A 20,101-nucleotide genomic window follows, 5' to 3' on the forward strand; every position below is an offset into this window, starting at 1 on the left:
CATTGGGATGACAAAAAACATCAAATGAGAAAACTCAGTTTTGTGATTACCAGCTCCCGTTAAGATTGTTTTCTTATAAGGGCTGCATAATGGGCCCAAGAAGAAGAAAAACAGCCGACAGAGATTTTGAACAATTTCTATTTTCGGAAAAACACCACTAAAGTAGTAAACCAAAGGGTATGGGGAACTAGAGACTGAGAAATCTCCAGTTCGTCTCTGAGAAACAAAAACTAACACCATGTAGTGCTACTAATCCACATCATTAGCTTAATTATTAAAATATAGATGTAAATATTCTTTCTGTTTATCGTTTCATCCCTTAATTGTTTCAGTTTGTATTGAGTCTAGGGTGAAAGATCCAATTTTACCAACAATTGGCACATTTTATCAGCTTAAATTATCTATATGCCTCAAACTAATCCATCCCAACCCACTTTACATTCCCCTCCCCCCCCCCCCTAAGAAAGAATCTAAAATAAAAGAATGTGTCTAATTTCAGAAATTTTCAGGTTTGATCCAAAAAGCTTAGACTTTTAAGTAAAATGAAATTTTAACGAATTATAATGGATCTTTTCATTCTTGTGTTTTTGTTTTGGCTAATGATACACTCCACGGGAGCTAATAGTAATGAATTTTAAATATTCTAAATAATCTTATGTTAAAGTACCAAAGATTACGCACTATTCATTTTTTTTGGTAAACTGTAAATAAGAGCCCGAAATTTAAACGCTTCTTTTACAAAAAAATTATAGAAAGTCCACACAAAGCGATGGATATTTAAATTTTCATTCATGCCACCCTGTTTCGGTGAAAAGAGGGGTTGTAATTTCAGTAGTGAATAGAGCCTTTAAAACTTGTTCCCAGAAATTATAGGGTTTAGCCATCTATAAATAACTGTTTACAAGTCCTGCAATTATTGGCAGCAAAAGTCTAAAAAAGCTACCGGCCACTTGAAGAAGACGTTTCCTTTTAAAATTTTTTCCTTTCATTTTACAGGCCAATGCACGTACAATGGAAGATGTTGCTTTGCCTGCGGCTTAACTACTTCTGGCAGTTGAACATTGCCCTCGGTTAAATTTAAACAAAGTTCGGATATTAAATTAATGAAATCGTTGTCAATACCATGTTTAAGTATGGCTTTCCTAAGTGGGGGTTTTGAAGTGTTTAGAACGGAATTTAAATGTCTATTTTCATGTAGTTTCTTCAGTGTCATGATGGCAACTAATAGCCTTTTTTACTGTTCACGGGGAGATATAGTGTAATTTTACCGGCAAAAATATCTGTGACTACACGTAAATCCTCGGGTGTATTTGATTAAGATCCAATAGGATGTCGCCGTAGGGTTTATTAGTTGCCTGATTCTACACTGAAAGTAGAAATTGAGGGGCACCGGGATATAGTTGTTTATTTAGAGTTAATAGCGAGCTAGAATCACAAACAACTCTGTAGATGATATAGTAGGTACAGTTCAAAGCAAGCGTTCGCATACATTTGTTTGATGAAACAGATTGTGCAGAACTAGAGTAACGGAAATCTGTTCATGATGAAAGTGAACGTTAAACAATTGTAGTCTTTCCTGGGACCATTGTTTAGTGGATTCAGCTAAATCGTCAATAATCAGCCAAGAGTTTGGTTCAATAATGTTGAAAACATCAAGTCCCTGTATTAATTGTATCTGCACGCCCGATATAGCAATTGCTGCTATCTTATCTTGTTTGTTGTTCCGACGGGCAGAATATATTAGATCCTATCTAAAGTGACGCAAATAACCTACCTTCTTCTGGTCAAATTGTAATTTGGTGTTACTTGGCAGGATGGTATTTGATAGTGGATGTCAAAATATTTTGTATTTCAAGTACGGGAAAAAATACTTAACTATTTATTTTAAATACTTCAAATATATGGAAAGTATTTAAACAGGCTTTCCAAATGCTTCTATTTAAAAGTTGCCCCATCGCGGGGTACTTACTAGGTGTACAAAACTTTAGACTTTCGAAGCTGCAATAACGAGATGGTTCAAACTGGATATTAATACTTTTCTGAGTCAAATTGAATCGGAATTATATTAAACGAAAAGCAAATTCTTAAAGCCAAATTCTTGTGCATTTTATTTTAGAATAAATGAAGCATGTATGCATAAAACACAAGCCTAGTTTAACTTGAAATGTGGCATTACTTCTGGAGATATGGTAAAATATGAGTGTCATACGTTGTATGTCCATACAGGGCAGCCAGAAATATTGTGAAAATAACTGCCATCACAATATATGCATAGAACAGGAGCTCAGTAAGTGTCAACTAGAAAACATAAACAAGTATTACATTTGTGGAGACATTCTTCAAATTTATTAAGGAATGGTCTGCTTTGATTAATCTTTGTATAGTTTGCAGCTCTTAGCCTGTTTTTCCTTAACAACGGGCAATAACATTAGGTCTCATCCAAGTTGGCATAAATTACAGCATTAGTAAGAAAAGAGTCCTAACTAGATCTAGATATCTTCTTTTATTGCTAAAATGACTAACTCTTTATAATTATTAATTTCGGTTTTATCAAATTTTTATCACTTTTTTCATAATTACCTCCTAAATTACCCAGAATTTAACAGTAATAGGACCCAATCTCAACTAGTCCACACTAGGATAGAAACTTTCTGAGAGGAGACCTTGGAAGATGATTTGTTCTAGAATGTACATGCCTACCCCAAAAATTTGTAATTTTGTTCCGTTAGATGAACTAAATAAGCGAAAATGTTAGCAGCAACGGAAGTGCTTCTTGGTCGGTTATTTTACAATGACAAAATGCGGAGGAAGTTTTAAAATCTAAACCCAAGACTAATATCAAATACGATATAGCTAGCCATTGGGATGACAAAAAACATCAAATGAGAAAACTCAGTTTTGTGATTACCAGCTCCCGTTAAGATTTTTTTCTTATAATGGCTGCATAATGGGCCCAAGAAGAAGAAAAACAACCGACAGAGATTTTGAACATTTTCTATTTTCGGAAAAACACCGCTAAAGTAGTAAACCAAAGGGTATGGGGAACTAGAGACTGAGAAATCTCCAGTTCGTCTCTGAGAAACAAAAACTAACACCATGTAGTGCTACTAATCCACATCATTAACTTAATTATTAAAATATAGATGTAAATATTCTTTCTGTTTATCGTTTCATCCCTTAATTGTTTCAGTTTGCATTGAGTCTAGGGTGAAAGACCCAATTTTACCAACAATTGGCACATTTTATCAGCTTAAATTATTTATATGCCTCAAACTAATCCATCCCAAACCACTTTACGTTCCCCTCCCCCCCCCTAAAAAAAGAATCTAAAATAAAAGAATGTGTCTAATTTCAGAAATTTTCAGGTTTGATCCAAAAAGCTTAGACTTTTAAGTAAAATGAAGTTTTAACGAATTAAAATCGATGTTTTCATTCTTGTGTTTTTGTTTTGGCTAATGATACACTCCACGGGAGCTAATACTAATGAATTTTAAATATTCTAAATAATCTAATGTTAAAGTACCAAAGATTACACATTTTTTTTGGTAAACAGTAAATAAGAGCCCGAAATTTAAATGCTTCTTCTACAGAAAATTTATAGAAAGTCCACACAAAGCGATAGATATTTAAATTTTCATTCATGCCACCCTGTTTCAGTGAAAAGAGAGGTTGTAATTTCACTAATGAATAGAGCCTTTAAAACTTGTTCTTAGAAATTTCTGGATTCGGAATTATTGTATTTAAAAGACATTTTACTTTGTAATAGTTACCCAATTAAATTCATAAATGAAATAATAGAAAATGGATGTATAAACATAATATTAGAATAATTACAGTTTCACAGTCTTCAGAATTGAATTTGTCTGAAAGTTTTATCTCTTTGCCATATACGTTGGGTTTAGGGGAAGAATTTAAATGGATTTTATTGAAATATAACATTGATACATACTTCCAGTCAATACGACTTTTTATGTTGTTTCCTTAGTTCTGGAAATAATTTGACTCGGGGCAATTTTGTAAGTGGGATCTATAGTATTCCTTGTCCTTGCAGGAAATTTTATATTGGCAGAACTCAACAACAGTTTGTTGAAAGCTTTATTGGGCATCGCAACTCAATGGAAAAAGCTCTACAATTGAGCAAGCCTCCTGAAACCTTTGTTTCAGCTTTGGCAGACCACATTTTCTAAAATTCTTACCATCAGGTAAAATTCGATGATGACACTGCCATTTTTAATGATAGAGGGTTTACTCAATGGGTGAGGGAGACTATTGAAATGAAAACTATTTTTGATAACATTTCAACGAAAAGAGATTCAGGAAATTTAGATATTAACCTAATTTATAACATTCTTCTGGAAAATGAACCAGCTGTTAACGGGGGTATTAAGATTTCACAAAATCACCAGGGGACGAGAATTGCGTGAATGGTAGTAAACAACAGGATTATTTCGCAATATAATAATTAACTTCATTTCCATATTATATTATTTTATCCAGTTGTTTTGGTGTTCTCATCAAAGTAACTCTATTAGTGAAAGCGACTTATGTGGATTTGTTGCGACAATTGTAGTTTATTAATAGTGGTGGTGATTTTTATTTGTTTCTAGTTAATTTTAGTTTTTATCTTTGTTTTTTTTTTGCGCTGAAGACATATAAACATTTTGATACATTATTCATTGAGTTTTCTCTCTTTGTTGTTCTTGGTTTTTAAGAATTTACTAATTGGATTTTTAAATTTAAATGATGATTTTTTAAGTTCCTCATCACAATTTTTTTTTTACTTTTTAAATTTTCTGTTTAAGTATTTCAGTCTTATTTCGTGGATTGAGTTTTTTCATTTCGTGTCTTTTCGTAGGTTGTTAACTGAAAAATTAGGATTTTGTATTATAACTATGCTAGTTTTGAGTAGTAGTAGTGATATTATTAGAAGGAGTATTACTATGGTAGTGGGTTTCTTAAACCTTCGTATGTGTGGACAGAAATTTAGGGTTTGCTATGTTCCATCCTTTGAATTGTTGATGCTTTCTCAGGCAATCACAGTTTCACTCGTGTTAAATTTAGGATTTTAGATATTTAGGTTGCTATTTCGACCTATTCTAAGCTAGGTTAATTACTCTTTATTGGTGTATGAAGCCTATTATTTGAGATGTTTCCTTTGGCTGTTCGTAGTTCGACTTGTGTGAAGTTTAGGATTTGAGATGTTTAGTTTGCTATTTCGGTGACCTAGAATTAAAGAAACATAGCAACATTATGCGAAAGAACATTTTTAATGAACCGATATCACGTTTTTGTCCGACTCGTGTAGAAGTGACAAAATACATTTAAACAAATTTCTTATGTGTTCTGTAACGCTTTTTTTTTGTTCCCGCCTTTCCCGCCCCTAAAATACAATCCTGGCTATGACCGTGCCCGTAGTATATCATAGATTTCAGTAATTACCTTTCTTGAAGGGTAGTTTTTGTCATATACTTGATTTGGTCGACGGACTAATGCGTATCCAAACTGCATCCATAAGTAGAACAGTATAAAGACTAGTAGAACGTAACCAGACCAAACAGGCACGCCGTGTTGCAGCAATGATCCAAGGTATATGTTCAAAACTTGTAATACAAAATAATGGAATTGTCAAAACTAATTCAGATTGAGTATTTTAATGAGAAAACCACAAAAATTTCCACAATGATTCAATTTCTCACGATTACTTAATAACAGTTTTCTTACCCTTTTATTAGCTGATTTCCTGGCCTTTTCATGTAGAAAATGCAATCAAAATAAAAATTAAACTTGACAGAAACCATTGTTTCAACATTTTACTAAATCGAGTCAAAATCAGACTGATGAGACTTTTTATTTTTTCAAAGCTTTGATTTTCAAGGTAAGATTTTTATTGTGGTGTCACCGCTTCCTAAAAGCTCTTTCTTAGGGTTGCTAAGGCCTTATGAACTTTTTGATAGTTTTGTTGATACCAAAAATGATTATATAAACGTTTGTAAGTCAATACCTATCTAATTCTATATACTTAGTTGAAAAATATTAAGCTGAAAACCAATTAAAAAGGGAGGGTTGCACTGTGCTCCTTTTTGTATGAGAGTTATGCCAAAGTCCCAATTCAAATCACTCCTCTATCCTTAAGCCTACCGTACTCTTGTCAGTCTTAAACATAATTCTCAGCTTTCCTCTAATCCAGTGTGAAACCACCTAGCTAGGGGAGGCTGGGGTTAACCTGGAGGCAATTTTTTTGAAACAGAATATCTTCGAAGCCATTATCATCTAAGCCACACACGATACATCTTCTAAGCCACACAACACAGACACGCACAAACAAACTTACAAACATAAACACACACACATTTTTTTTTAAGAAGTAAATGACTATTTGTATTATTCAACAATTAGTGTTCAAAATTAAGTTTTTTTCGAAATTAGCGTTTTTAATTCTTTTCTTTTGGCAAAAATTAATGTCTGAAATTTAGTTTTTAAAAATTTACAACTCGGATGTTTTGATTTTTTTTTTTTAATTAATGGGAATTTCTCATCAAGTTTCTTATCACGCGTTTTTTAACCCTGTTTCTTGAATTGAGTTAATTATGTTGGCTTTGATGATGGTTCGGGTGGGGGGTTGCAAATTAAATAATTAGGATTTCGTATGATTACTTTGCTAATTCGGACTTTTCGGAGTTACGATCCTTATTAGTAGTAGTAGTAGTAGTAGTACTACCAACGAAACTGCTCAGGGGGTAATTGGTCCCAATTGTCGTTAGTTACGCTACTGAGCTGAAAAACGTCAGATATTTGGGTGGAGATGTATTTTTTAAGATTGTAGGCGACTGAAATTTGCTTCTATTCTTCTGACCTTCGTTTTAAGAAAAGCATGATGTCATCCTCTGAAGACATCTTGGATTTTCTAAGCAAAACTTCGAAAATATTTCTCTAGGCACCCTACGGGAAAAAGGAAGCAATGAAAGTATCAGGAGCAACTTCTGCAGAATGTCAGGCGGCTCATATATAAAGTCAGGCTGCAGAATATATCAAGTCAGGCTGCTTCCTAAAGAAAACTCCAAATAGCAAAGCAAGTGACACAGAGGCCAATGGAGTAATGACACCTGGAACAAGAAGAGCAGACATACGATTATTCTTTACTTCCAATCAATAGAAACAAGCTGCTTTGCAGAAGCTCTGCTGCAAAACCCTGTTTAAGGGCTAATTACCAGTTTCTACGTTTGATAAGCCTGATATTAAGCATATTATTTGAAAAACAACTGGGGACTTGAAAGCACCATCTGGGGAGCCACCCAGCGTCAAATAAGTGTTGGTGCCAGAAAAACAATACGATAATCTGAAGGCTGCTTTAATATCTGTCAATCCAGCAGGCTGTACTTTTGACTGCTGGTCTGCAAAAAGATCTGGCCTTATAGGTACCGTTCCTTATTACGACAGTAAGATGAAACATGAGCAGAAGTAATAAAACTGTGTTTCACACTTCAAGAAGCTTATGCATTCTCATACAGCTATAAGAATTCTTTCAGCAATCCAAGTTTCAAACAGGAAGTTTTCACAAATAAGATAAGATTTTCCTCGTTGTGATTGATTCTGCGAACGATATCACAAAGCCTGTAGGCTAGGAGCGATTCCCTGAATATTATATTTTGTAAATTATCTTCATCTATCTGTTACATACGCTCTTACGTTTTGGTCCACTCGAAACTTTGCCAATGAACATCCCTGAAGAAAATTCCTTGGAGTCTCTTATTGAAGTCGACGATATTGTGCCAACTTGTGAAAATGATTATGATGGCCTCTCTGACTCTGAGTCGGAGAACTCCAGACGTAAACATAGGTCTGCTAAAGAATCTAATGAAACTGATGAAGTCTGTGGAAAAGAGATTAGCGAAAGTAACTGAGAGGAAGAATGGGGAACTGGGAGTAATTCAGAAAATGAAGTAACAGCACAGGCTATGCGAAGACACGTTACATTTGCTCAACCATTAATAAAACTTAGAAAATTACTGAGAAATCTAAAATTTTTAACGCTGCAGCATGGTACCTTTAGATAATATTGTAAAGAAAGCAGTCTTCGTTCTCACATCACTCTTGTCATGAAAATGTTATGGAATGGCATATTGAATAGGTAAGAGTGTACAAAAAACGTAGGGGGCCTATTTTTTTTTATTTTTGAGAAATGCAACGATTCCATTTGGAGTCTCTGGCTTATGCTCAATGGGTGGACCTAGCTAAAGGCCGCTATTACCTTACTTGCTCCCTTTTTTGATGCCACCACACTGTTTAGTACTTCTTCTTAACCAACTAACAGTCAAGCACACATATTCTTAAAAGGGCTAGTGTTCTTTTGTAACACTAGATTCGGTGATCGTTGCACCCCTCAAATAACTAGTTAAAAAGTATTTTATGACAAGCCAACATTTTTAATTTGCTCTTTTCCTGAAGGCAGCATATCTGGGCACTTCCATATTTGAAAGGTTGTCACTTGCGGATCTTTCTCTGATCCTTCAATCTTTGACTATTATAATTGCTGTAGGATACATTAGGTAATGCTGCAAGAAACTGCAAGATTTTCCACTCCAACTCGCTCTTTTACAGCTGTAGCCGTCATTGAGGCTATTGTAGAGTTCAGTGAGGAAAGCTTGTTTCAGTTGCTTTTGGACATAAAATGTTGATAATTTCGGAGACCACACTGCCTTTCCATGACGATAAAATAAAAGTTCAAAATAGGGATAAAATCCTTTTTAATAGACAGTGTATAGAAAATTCACAAAAATACCAGATATTTCGGTCACATATACAGTGACCGTCATCAGTAGTAAAACTCTGATGACGGTTTTACTACTGACGTTTTACTAATGATGACAGTTACTGTATATGTGACCGACATATCTGGTATTTTTTGTGAATTTTCTATACACTGTCTATTAAAAAGGATTTTATCCCTATTTTGAACTTTTATTTATCGACTTAAAATGTTTCAACCATAAGAGGCTCCTGTAGCCTCAGTAATTCTGCCGGAAATGCCTTATAATCGTTCCTAACATAATAGACTGCATTCGTGTTCCATCCATGGATCATGTCATGCATGTGTGGATATTACGTCATCCAAGCATAAGAAGGCAAGCGTGGTTCGAAAGAACATCAGTCTCTTTACTGTTTTGAAAGCAACTAGTTGTATAAGTATAAAAAATATACCAGTAGGATGAACCAAAAAACAAAAATTTGCAATTGTTACAAATGATGCTTCGTTGAAACTGCCTGAACTGTCAAATGTGACAAGTCCAAGAGAACGACTCAACAAGTTAAATTCACTATGGGTGAACATCTACAACCTAATATGCGACAGCGAGAATTGGAAAGAATTAAAAACGAAAGCGAAGAAAAAATAATTATAAGGCTAGAAGACATTCGACAGCGAAAATCCGAACAAGTAAATGTCGCATTTGAAAATAAATAGTGATGGTGATTTGGTTTGGGATTTTAACATGGATGAGGTCATACATATACACCTTGTCTTTGTTAAGAAAAAGATTCAGCGATATGTATTTCACAATGACAAAAGACAAGCCGGGGCAAAAATCAAACATCCAATTGAAGACAAAGCAGTAAATAAAGACGTTCAACATTTTGTAAAAGCTCCAAGCGATGAAATAGCTAAAAATGCATCGGAGTTTATAAGGACGTTAACGAAGAACCTGATACTGCATCAGCTTCTGTTAAAGAAAAACAAAGGTTCGCCATTATGTTTTTCATAATGACAAAAGACAAGCCGAGGCAAAAGTTATAGGTCTAATAACAAAGAAAAACATAAATAAAGAGGTTTAATATTTTAGAGGAGCTTCTAGCGATGAAAAAGCTATAAATATAGACATTGCAGTTTATAGTGACAATAACGAAGAACCTGATGCTCCATCAAACACTGTTGAACTTGAAATTAAAAGTGTTAGTGACAGAATAGCAATAGCTAAGGACATTGATATAAATATGAAATAGCTATAAATATAGACAATGAAGTTTCTACTGACAATAACGAAGAACCTAAAGCTGCATCAAATGCTGTTGAACTTCAGACTAAATCTGTTAGGGACTGAATAGCAGTAGTTAAGGTCATTGATAAAGGATTTGATTATATAGGCATGTCTGAAGCAGGAACTAGTAAAACGACATTGAGGTCCAAAAGACGTTGAGATCAAGCCAAAAGGAACCGAAACATTAAAAAAAAAAAAAGTTGTAATCCTACAAAGGCGCTGCTTCTAATTTAAGGTCGGCTTAAAATTTTTAATGGTTTGCTTAATAAAAATGAAGCACAGATAATAGTGATTAGAAAACAAGTGAAAGTGAGATTCGCAACAGCTAAAGCAAAAGGCATGGAACAAATTACAGCGAGAATCAAATTGAATTATAAACAAAATTTTGAACTGTGATCTGAAGTTAGAAAACAGCAAAGAGGTAATGAAAATCGCATGGAAAATCTGAGGTAATGACGAACAGAAATGAGCAACGAAAGCTGTGGTCAGAAAACAAGAGACAGCGATGATCAAGTCAAATCGTAAACGAATTCTGTGCTTGGAAGGGAAGCAAAAATGAAAATTACAACGAATCCCAAGAGAACACAAATCGTTTCAAATGTATGACTCTCTGGATTGAGAGGAAGAAGGGTGTTAAGCAGGAAGGAGCAATTGAATTCAAGACAGAATTTCTTAATTCAACTGAAATTACTGATTTCACACCCTCTTATTTGAAACTAAGAAACAAAGTGATGACTATGCCAACTTTAGATGCATCAGAGGGCATAGGCATTGGAACAGATGATTTTGAATGAGTCTGAACAGCTAAAGTAAAATATATAGAAAAAGTCTGAGGTAATGATGCATGAAAATGAAATGCAAGTGATTCCTGCTAATAGAAGACATTTGAAAACCAGTATCACAACAGATACATCAAATCAAAAATTAAATCTACGGTTAGAAGGGAAGCAACAGTGAGAATCATAACGAGTTTCAAAAGGAAACAGATCCTATAAAACGGGTGATTCTTTCATACAATAGCAGGAAGGGAGAATTGAATTCACTCCAGACTTTCTTAACTCAATTGTTATTGCTTATTTGACATCTCATGAATAAAAAAAGAAGAATGAATAAACATGTTCTCTTTAAAAAAAACAACTGTGTATCTATTTAAATCTTAATCTGAAGCCATGACATCAAGAAGAAGTTTCCATTATTTGTAGTAAAGAAAATTTCTTAAACCAGATTGGCATGCCATAATATAAGAAAAGGAAACGATCAAAAATAGGGTTTTGAATGCCAAAATAGAATACTGAATAAACAAACAAATCGAATATTTAGAGGGAACAACTGCCTCTCTTCTTCAGCGCGAAACGAAACAATGTATTCAAGAAAAGTGCCTAAGAAAAAAAAAAAACAAAAAAAAAACAGACCAACAAAAACAAACGCGGAGAGTCAATATCAAAACAAACCAAAAAAAACAACGAAAAAAAAAAAAAAAAAGTTGAAAAAAATTCAATAGAAGCCAAAAATCAAAACCAAATACTTAATAACCATATAAGCGAGTCATTCACCAATATCCTCGATTTGCACAAAATCCAAAAAATTATCTACTGCCATCCACAGATACTAGCGAACAACTGAAAAGTTGAAAGAAAATAATTTGTTCGCTCAAAAACAAAACGAACCAGCAATTAAATAAGTTGGAGAACTATGAGATCTTATTTATTATTTTAATTATTGCATATCTTGCATACACCCTTTGAAATCTAAGGGGTTGCTCACGCGTTTGATTATATGATTGGGAAAGTGGTTCAAGGTTTATTTCGGGGATTACTATAGTATCGGCTTCTCTTTTGAGAAAACCGAAAATATGACTCGTCCCCCCCCGCCTCCCTTAAACGAGGAATGAACGTTTAAGGAATAAGTTAAGAATAAACAAGTTATATTTCGTTTTCTGATAAGTTAAGAATAAACTCGTTATATTTCGGTGTAAACTATGATGAAAGTGGGTAGCCACGCCGTCGCGGCACCCTCTAGCCATGGTACACATGGCATCTCTCCTGTTTCCCCCCTGAAAAGCTCTTATCTTGACACACATTCCATTGCAAAAAGAAAGGGAATAATGTTTGAATGGACTATACAATGCCGCAAAAAAAATACTGGTCGTTATAGTCATATTATGGAGTTTAAGCAATTGCTGATAGTTTCCAGTAACAAACACACATACTATTAAGGCTAATCTTTGAAAACTAGCCTCAATCTTGAATTCTATCCAAAGAAGTATATTTATTTAATGATTTAAGGGTCATTACTTACGAGCAAAGGCTAATATAACATATCCGGCGTTGCTGTGAATCAATCTAAAATTGTAGCGAACTTTGCTTTCTGGCTCAGGCCTTAGTACACCTCCAGCAGCTTGGAAGGTTACGAAAACTGCAAGTCAATAGAAAATTGAGATTAAAAGCAGTCTTTAAGTATTATAATTTTGTAGCAACATTATTTTGGTACCAAAGGAATCTTGAATATTTAATCTGGTTATTATAAATAGGGGATATTCTTCTTTATGTACCAAACAACCGCACTATTCACTCTTGAATGTTGTCATGGACAGACAATTTTACACAGCATGTTTTTATGTATGTATGAGAGGATCGATTTGTTTCTTCCTTCAGAAAAAGACTACTCATTTCCATTTTATTCTTTCAAAATCAATTTCCTTTTTACTGTATTCGCATTTCCTTTGCCATTCTTTCGATAATATTGTCAATAAAAAAATAAAATTGTATTCTATGTGTATGCTCGTGCCTAAATAAACGTCTCTGTAATTTTTTATTAAACCTTAACCTTATTGAATCAATGAAAAAGGTCAATTGTTTATATCTTGCTCGTTCATCAATATGTGCAGACGCTTATGATGTAGTTATGGAAGGTGAAAAAATAATGTGATAAATATTGCTTTTACTGTCTGAATGGTGAATGTAAGAACACAGATTTATGTATTTGGGTATTATTTAATAAGATGGAAAGCAATCCAATAGCGAATCATTTCTCACTGACGATTGATTTATATCCGTATTAAAGTCACCAGTGACTATAAAATCTAGTGAATTGCAAAGTATTTTAGCAACCAGAAACTTCAGCGTGTTAAATGCTTTTGCATACAGAGTCAGCGATCTAGTAAGGTAATCGTCAAAAGACAGAAAAGAATTAATGAAAACAGCTATGCCCATAAGGACTGCTAAGATAAACTCATCGCGTAATAAGTTACTGGAGAGGCCGCATTCTGATGAAGCTTAAAAATACAAGCGAATCCACCACCTGGGCAGCCCCTTGCGGCTTTTGTAGCAGTAAAAAACACATCATTGCGAGGGCTCCGACGTAAAATTTAATGCTTCAGTCTGTAAGAAGATGCTCCTGAAAACATGATAGAATAAATTCCTTGTAGAGCTCATCAATAACAAATCAAAATCTTTAGTAGCATTGATATTAAGCAATATTATTGAAAACTGAATAGTAACTGCGGAAGAGAAAGCCGTAGCACTCGTTCCTCAGCTACTGGACAGGACAGACTGTATAAAACATGGTTTTTACAACAGTTAGTTTTCTTAGGATCAGCTCTCATGGACAATCCTTAGCATAAAGATATGGTTCAGAATATGTAGCACATTTCAGAAGATTGATGGATCAGGAGTTTTGCAAGTGGCCGTAGGATCGGCAATTGCAGCAGCGTTTATGTACTTTTTTAAATTTGTGCAATTGAAAATCTTCATATCCCGCTTTGATGCCATCTTTGAAATAAGAAGACTGAGCAAAGGAATCTTCAAACTCAATCTGAGCTGACAATGTCTGGCCTATCTGATTTTCGCTTTTTATGCCATGCTGTTTCATAATAAATGCAAGATCAAAATCAACTGAAAAACCTTAGAGAATCACAAAAACAGTTTGGATCTTAGTTTAGCGGTTGCACCAGAAATAAAGTTCTGAACTGATGTAAAAAAGTCTCCAACTGCAGATTTATCGATGTTGACGTATCAACTATCATTAATTGGTTTCACACTGCAAACTAGTTCATGACAAGCTATTTGTGCGAGAATTGTTTTAATTTAAAGTGAATCAGAAAGCTTAGAAGGCACTTTAGAATCACCGTACCTTGAATATCAATTTCAGAAGTAGGTTTGGGTAACTAAGGAAAATTCACCTTATAATTTTCAAGTGACAATTATTTGTTGTAATTCATCAAGCTTTGAAAATAAAGAAGAATAAGCCATGGCAGGGATACATGGCACCTCAGTAGGCCGTTTGATCACATATATTGGCGTAATAAAGCCACTAGTGGCCAGACACCTTAAGAGAGCAATAATGTCACAAAGAAGGATCGAAAGTGTATTATTCCCTTTTCATACTGAGTATTCTGAATGGGGAGCATAAATTTACCACAATAAAGTTTCGGCATCTTTAATTGTCCTTAGTTCAGAATTTATATTTATTTATTATATCTTCTTCATTTCCACTTAAAAGATTACTTGGAATAAAATTAAGAACTGGAAAATATGTAAGCCGGCTTTTCGTCAATGTTTAGATTTGCTGCTACAAATAACAGTACTAAGTAAACAAGACTTGTTAGTTCAAATAATTGCGGGTAATTACCACAATGAATTCACCCTGCTGGTTAATGTGATTAGAAGAAAAAATTATTGAAGACTGTGCAAGGAGGCATTATTTTTGTTTAAATTTAGTAGCTCATTTTCATTAAAAGTTAGAAACCCCTTTGCTCCAATATATTGAAAGTAAAACGACTCTTTCAAATTAGCTTAAAATTGAAAATACCTTCTCTTTTAGCACCGAACGACATTTTGAACCCATAATAAATAGTTGAAGACCCAATCTAGACCAGTTTTGTATAAAAGGGAGTGGAATGTCCTAAAGTCTTACGACATTTCAAGGCTTGGAATCAAGGCCCCAAAATACTGAAAAAACTACCTTTTAAGAGAAAGAATGCGGATTGCTAAAATTTAAAAAGAGACGACACAAAAAACTAGTCTCGAGCGAATGACAGTCAAAAACGAAAACCACGGTAAGCAAATAAATGACAAAAATTAACAAAGATGAAGGGTAATCTTGCCCCTAGAACTAGCAAATGAGTAAGTGAACTTTTCTTTAAACAGCATAATAGCTACAACTTGTCTGTCAAAATTTCCTCTGAATGTAATACTTGGACAAAGTTGTAAACCGTGAAACCTTTCTGTTGCTTGGTCTAACTCAAAGATCATATTTTAGTGTTGAATTAAGTTAACAATTAAATCTTTTCAACCCCTTTGGCCCTAACTTTAGTTAGAGCGATATTTTCCCCCTTGAAAACTTGCCAATTGATTTATTAAAAGTTTGAGCTTTATGGATAGTTTGAGGCAACCCATGGATCCTTTCGGATTAATTAAGAGATACGTGATATAATTAAAATTGATTAGATTATAACAAAGAGTGGAGATCACCCTCGTAAATAACTCAAGATTCTTGTTAGATTTTTATTCTGTTTGGGGGTTGGTTTCATTGTTTCGCCTATATATTTCCCTTTAGTTAAGGCTGGGTCCGTCTAAATAGAGGACAACGTTATTAAAGAATAAAATAATCTAAGATTAAGTAAGGATAAGAACCCCAATGAGATTCTTCCCAGAAACATAAACTTTTTGGAGTAGGCTTCGAATAGCATATGGTTTAGGTAGGAAAAAACCTAAAACAAGGAGTAAAAGCTATAAGAGCTTTTTTGCCTCTCCTTTTCCAGCCTAGTGTCTATTGGAACTTAAGCTTAGTGATAAAATAGATCTCACACCCAGAAATTGAATTCCCTAGACTCCAGTTTGCCCACCCCCCTACTTGGATCCTTCTAACGTTATGCGGCAGTCCGAATCGGAGAGGAGAACCCTTTTATTTACTTGTATTTACCTATCCAATCCTTTTCCGGCTGTAGATGCAAATGGTGGTCTTGATGTTATACCGATCGACTAAGCAGAAGGGAGTAATATCGGACAGACAGAGAGTTTAAAATCTTTCTAGTCGAGGGAACTTCAATCCAAGAACCTTTCCTAATGAAGTTTAAGATTTACCCTAGATCAAAGGAACGCTAATTTCTTCTACAAGAAATAATTATAAAATACCTTGTTTTGGGCTATTAAGAAATTTGTGACCAATTTATTTGATTATTCCGAGTTTCCCCACTTTCAAACCACTTTGATTTATCTTCTTAAAGTTGTAAGGTGGCCCCTACTATCAGGGCTAATAAATTTCGTAGCGTGTTACAAACTGAGGCTTGGGTAAGAAATCGGTACTCAGAATTCAGTGACAACTGGTTTTTATTACAAAAGAAGATGAAAAGAAAATATTCTAATTCTGATTATGTTGGAGATAACTAAACCTCTTCTAGGTCTAAACTCTATGGTCTACTTGTACAATCCACCAATGTTTACCGAAAAGAAAAAGATTAAGTTAATTTTAGGCTATCGAATGTTTCTGCTTAAAGGAGTTACACTTGAATAGCTAGTCAAGGCTTGAGTTCTGGGCTATTAAAACCTTTAGTTCACACTATTGCAGAGCTAAGCTAAGAATAACCGTACTTGATTTTATTTCAATTTTTATTAACCCAAACCAAGAGATCCTCTTATTATTTCTTGAAAAAGGCTGTGTATTCCTTGGACCTTTAGTAAGCTTTAACTTTAGCAGGGAAAACACTTAATTGAAAATATCTGGACATAAAGGTTTAAAAATTCTTAAACTGACAATATTGTTCCCTTTTTCCCTAACCTACCTGTGTAAACATTAGGGCCACCTTTGTATAAACATGCAGTACGGGTTTAACGAAATGAAAGAATGATTAAAAAGGGAACGGTGTTCATCTCCGTATAAACGTCTGAAGATTGCACAAAGGGGGGGAAAGTAATGTTTTTGTCCGATAATTCCAATTTTCGGATATAAGGTCTTTATAAAGTCAAGCTAAGTTCCAAGAAACTCTAGGATGAAAAAGGGAAGCACAAATGGCTCTCCCAGCGTTCTCTTCTTGCTTAAGGTTCCTTCCCTCTTTGAACCCTCAGTTTTTCAAAGCTTAAATTTCTGGGAAGAAATTTAATTTAGCTTATTTTAACCTTAAAATGCTGTTTTGTCCAAATGGCTCAAGCCTTGTCTAAGTGGAAATACTACCGAACTATAAGCCCAAAATCACCAACTTATAGTAAAATGTTATCTTCAAGTGACAGAAATCTTTAGAGGTTTTCTTCTTATTTTAATTTTATCTTCTAACTTTTATCTCCAAGGGGAAGTCAGACAGACAGTGGTAATCTATCGTAATTACAAAGTAAAAACACTTACTCCTTGTTTGATCCAAAAAAGACTACCTTGTTTCCGAGGCAAAACCACCTCGATTTCTCTCTCATTCGTTAAGTTATATTCTTTTTGCTACTTGATCTGTTTGGCGATCTTCCCTCCCTCCTATTCAATAAACCACTTTTTGTTAAAGTAGTTTCTTTTCCAGTCTTTCAAGGCCTTGCGTTCCTATTTGTTTCATAACCAAACTTGTCTAAATTAGGTCTTAAAATATTTATCACGGGTTCAAAGTTCGTTTGATTCTTGGACAAAGAGTGTCACTACCAGATTTATGACTAGCTACGCAAAGAGAAGTTATTTTCAAATTCAAGCTAATTTGAAATTTTCGCTATATTTCTGATCTATGAAGGTAAAGGTAATTCCAAGCTTTAATAAAATTGAGCTACGAATTTTACACAAAATAAGGCCTCCTTACAATCTCCCCCACTTAAAAGCTTAGTATAATTTTTGTTTTAAAAGAAATAAACAGAAGGAAACACGAATTTACTAGTATACAGTATAGTCTCGTTTCTCTTCACGATAGCCTACTTCTAATTTGAATCACTGAGGATTTTAATATCGATGAGCTGTATATAAATTTGTTAATTTCCTTAATACCAGGCCTACTGTCAGAAATCCTATTATATATATAAAGAGTTTAAACACTTCATGCCTTGAGGCTAAAAGTATTGTTACATCTTTCCTTTTCTTCTTGCAAGGAAACTCGTATTTGCCTCGCTTCATCCATGCCAAGGGTTGAACAAAACCTATTCTAAAAGTAAATAAAAAGTAAATATTTAATTTTGTCTTCCTAATGTAGTAGGACTTATGCGAAGTTCTCAGCCAAAATCCTTATGAGTTCATGCAGATATTTTTAAGCTAAGAGTTTTTTTTGTCGTTTTGTGGCGTCCGAAATCAAACTCCTGCTCTTGTCTTGCTATGCATAGATAAATCGACTCTTTGATTACTTTAGGTTTAAGATTTAGCACAGCTTTAATAAAAAGAAAATATATCAATTGACCTCTACGAACAGCTGAGTGCTATATTCTTATTTGGGCCCTTTTAAACTTTATTCACAATTTTTTTTTTAATTATAATTGAATACTCGAAAGAGTATTTAAAGGTGCCAAAAGGACTATTAACAATTGAAAGCTTGAAAAATCAGAGGCAAATACATTCTACAATGAAAGGGAAAAAAATCTGTACCCGTTCTCTATTCTTAAAACATTTACGAGTTATGAAAATTTCGAAACTTTTGAATTTTCTGAACTCATCTCCTTTGTTGAAGACAGAAAAATCACAAATTATTACTAGTTTAATTTAGTGGGTGGCTGTATTATAAGGAGTCTCTTATATAATTCCTATAATTCTTATCCTTTATTTGACGGATATTTTAAATCCTATCGGCAGTGCCTTTTATATTCAACAATATTCTGAATCCTACGGGCAATGCGATTTAGTTTTATCATTGCTCCTTAGATAGTGCTACTACTATATTTTTACCAATGTGCATTGGTCACCATTCACGCTAAGTTGCAATTTTCCTGTGGTATCACTTGACCGAATGTGAAAGAGTTCATAAGGGAAAATATTATTTAATATTATCTGTAAGAGTGGGGTAATTAACGCTAACTTAATCTCTTCTGAAGCATAGTTCATAATTTTTTACTGCCTCTTCAACCTGGCAGTACATATATACAAAAACATCATATTGTCTTAATTTATTTAAGGTTTTGACAACTCCCATCTTTGCCCCCCGAAAAAAGGACTTGAATGTAGGAAACGGATGACTCCATTAACTAGTTTTTTTTGATAAAATGATCTTAAATTGACGTCCTTTTTTCTTGTCAGAATCATCCAGTGTATACAATAGGCCATTCACGGGAACCAAACGGAGATTTTTTAACCTTTTCCTAAGAAATGGGATTTCCTTTCTTTCCTAAATTCGAAGTTTTTGGTTCTGAGTTCTACCCAAAAGGTCAGATCTTGGAAATTTTTCGGTATTCTGCTTACTTTAGAAGCTATTTCAGTACTGTACTAGCTTTCATTCTTTCAATTTTTAGCCTGAGAGTCTCCCATCTAGGCTGATGATTATAAATACTCTATCAGTATATGCATATGCTGCCTTTGCGCCTTGAGATACAACCCTTTTTCGTATCCCTATGGATGCAAACCTTTTTTGCTTCCTTAAGAGGTAAACGCAGCCCTTTTTCGCATCCTTAAGAGGTCGACGCTACCCATTTTTGCATCTTTGAGAGTTGTCCTCTCAACATCCCTCTGAAGTGCATGACTCTCTGGCATGATATGTCCGCGAATCCTTGTCACGCTAGTTCTACTCCTAACGGTTAACCTATATCTACAAAACTACGGAATCTGTGCCTGTGCCTTCCGGTGGTTCCCTAACCATCGCTTGGAGGCCGCAATGTTTTCGGCAAAAATTGCCCAAAAAATTTTCTTGTGGTTGGTTTATAGGTACTGGGGCTAAACAATATCTTGCTTTGTGTCCTGTTTCACCACAGCGGATACAGGTTGGAGGTCTTTCACAATCCGAATGTCTATGTGGACCCCCGCAAGTCCAGCATTTTATGCGAGCATTTTTTCGTTTACTAAATTTATACCTGGATAATTTATCACTAGTTGGTCCTGACATATCTTTCATCCCACAGTTCAAACATTTCTTTCGGTTATTTTTATAATTTCCTATGTTTTGAAATTCTACTCTGGAGTTATCTCTTTGT

At 34.3% G+C, this 20,101-nt stretch overlaps 1 protein-coding gene across 1 annotated transcript in view; it reads right to left on the reverse strand.

The window, feature by feature from the left end:
- Positions 1-2,126: 2,126 nt before the first annotated feature.
- The window catches only part of LOC148956583 (ferric reductase 1-like), a 137,548-nt gene continuing 119,573 nt past the window's right edge, over positions 2,127-20,101 (reverse strand). Inside the window, exons 7-9 of the mRNA XM_089091289.1 lie at positions 12,330-12,446; positions 5,440-5,600; positions 2,127-2,298 (exon numbers count right to left, since the gene is read on the reverse strand). Of these exons, the coding sequence (XP_088947415.1) occupies positions 2,173-2,298; positions 5,440-5,600; positions 12,330-12,446 (404 nt within the window). The 3' untranslated portion in view covers positions 2,127-2,172. The remainder of the gene's footprint in view (positions 2,299-5,439; positions 5,601-12,329; positions 12,447-20,101) is intronic.

Source organism: Artemia sp. Qi Xiang Cuo, chromosome 1 (assembly GCF_049724085.1).
Source record: "Artemia sp. Qi Xiang Cuo chromosome 1, ASM4972408v1, whole genome shotgun sequence".
Taxonomy (NCBI): domain Eukaryota; kingdom Metazoa; phylum Arthropoda; class Branchiopoda; order Anostraca; family Artemiidae; genus Artemia; species Artemia sp. Qi Xiang Cuo.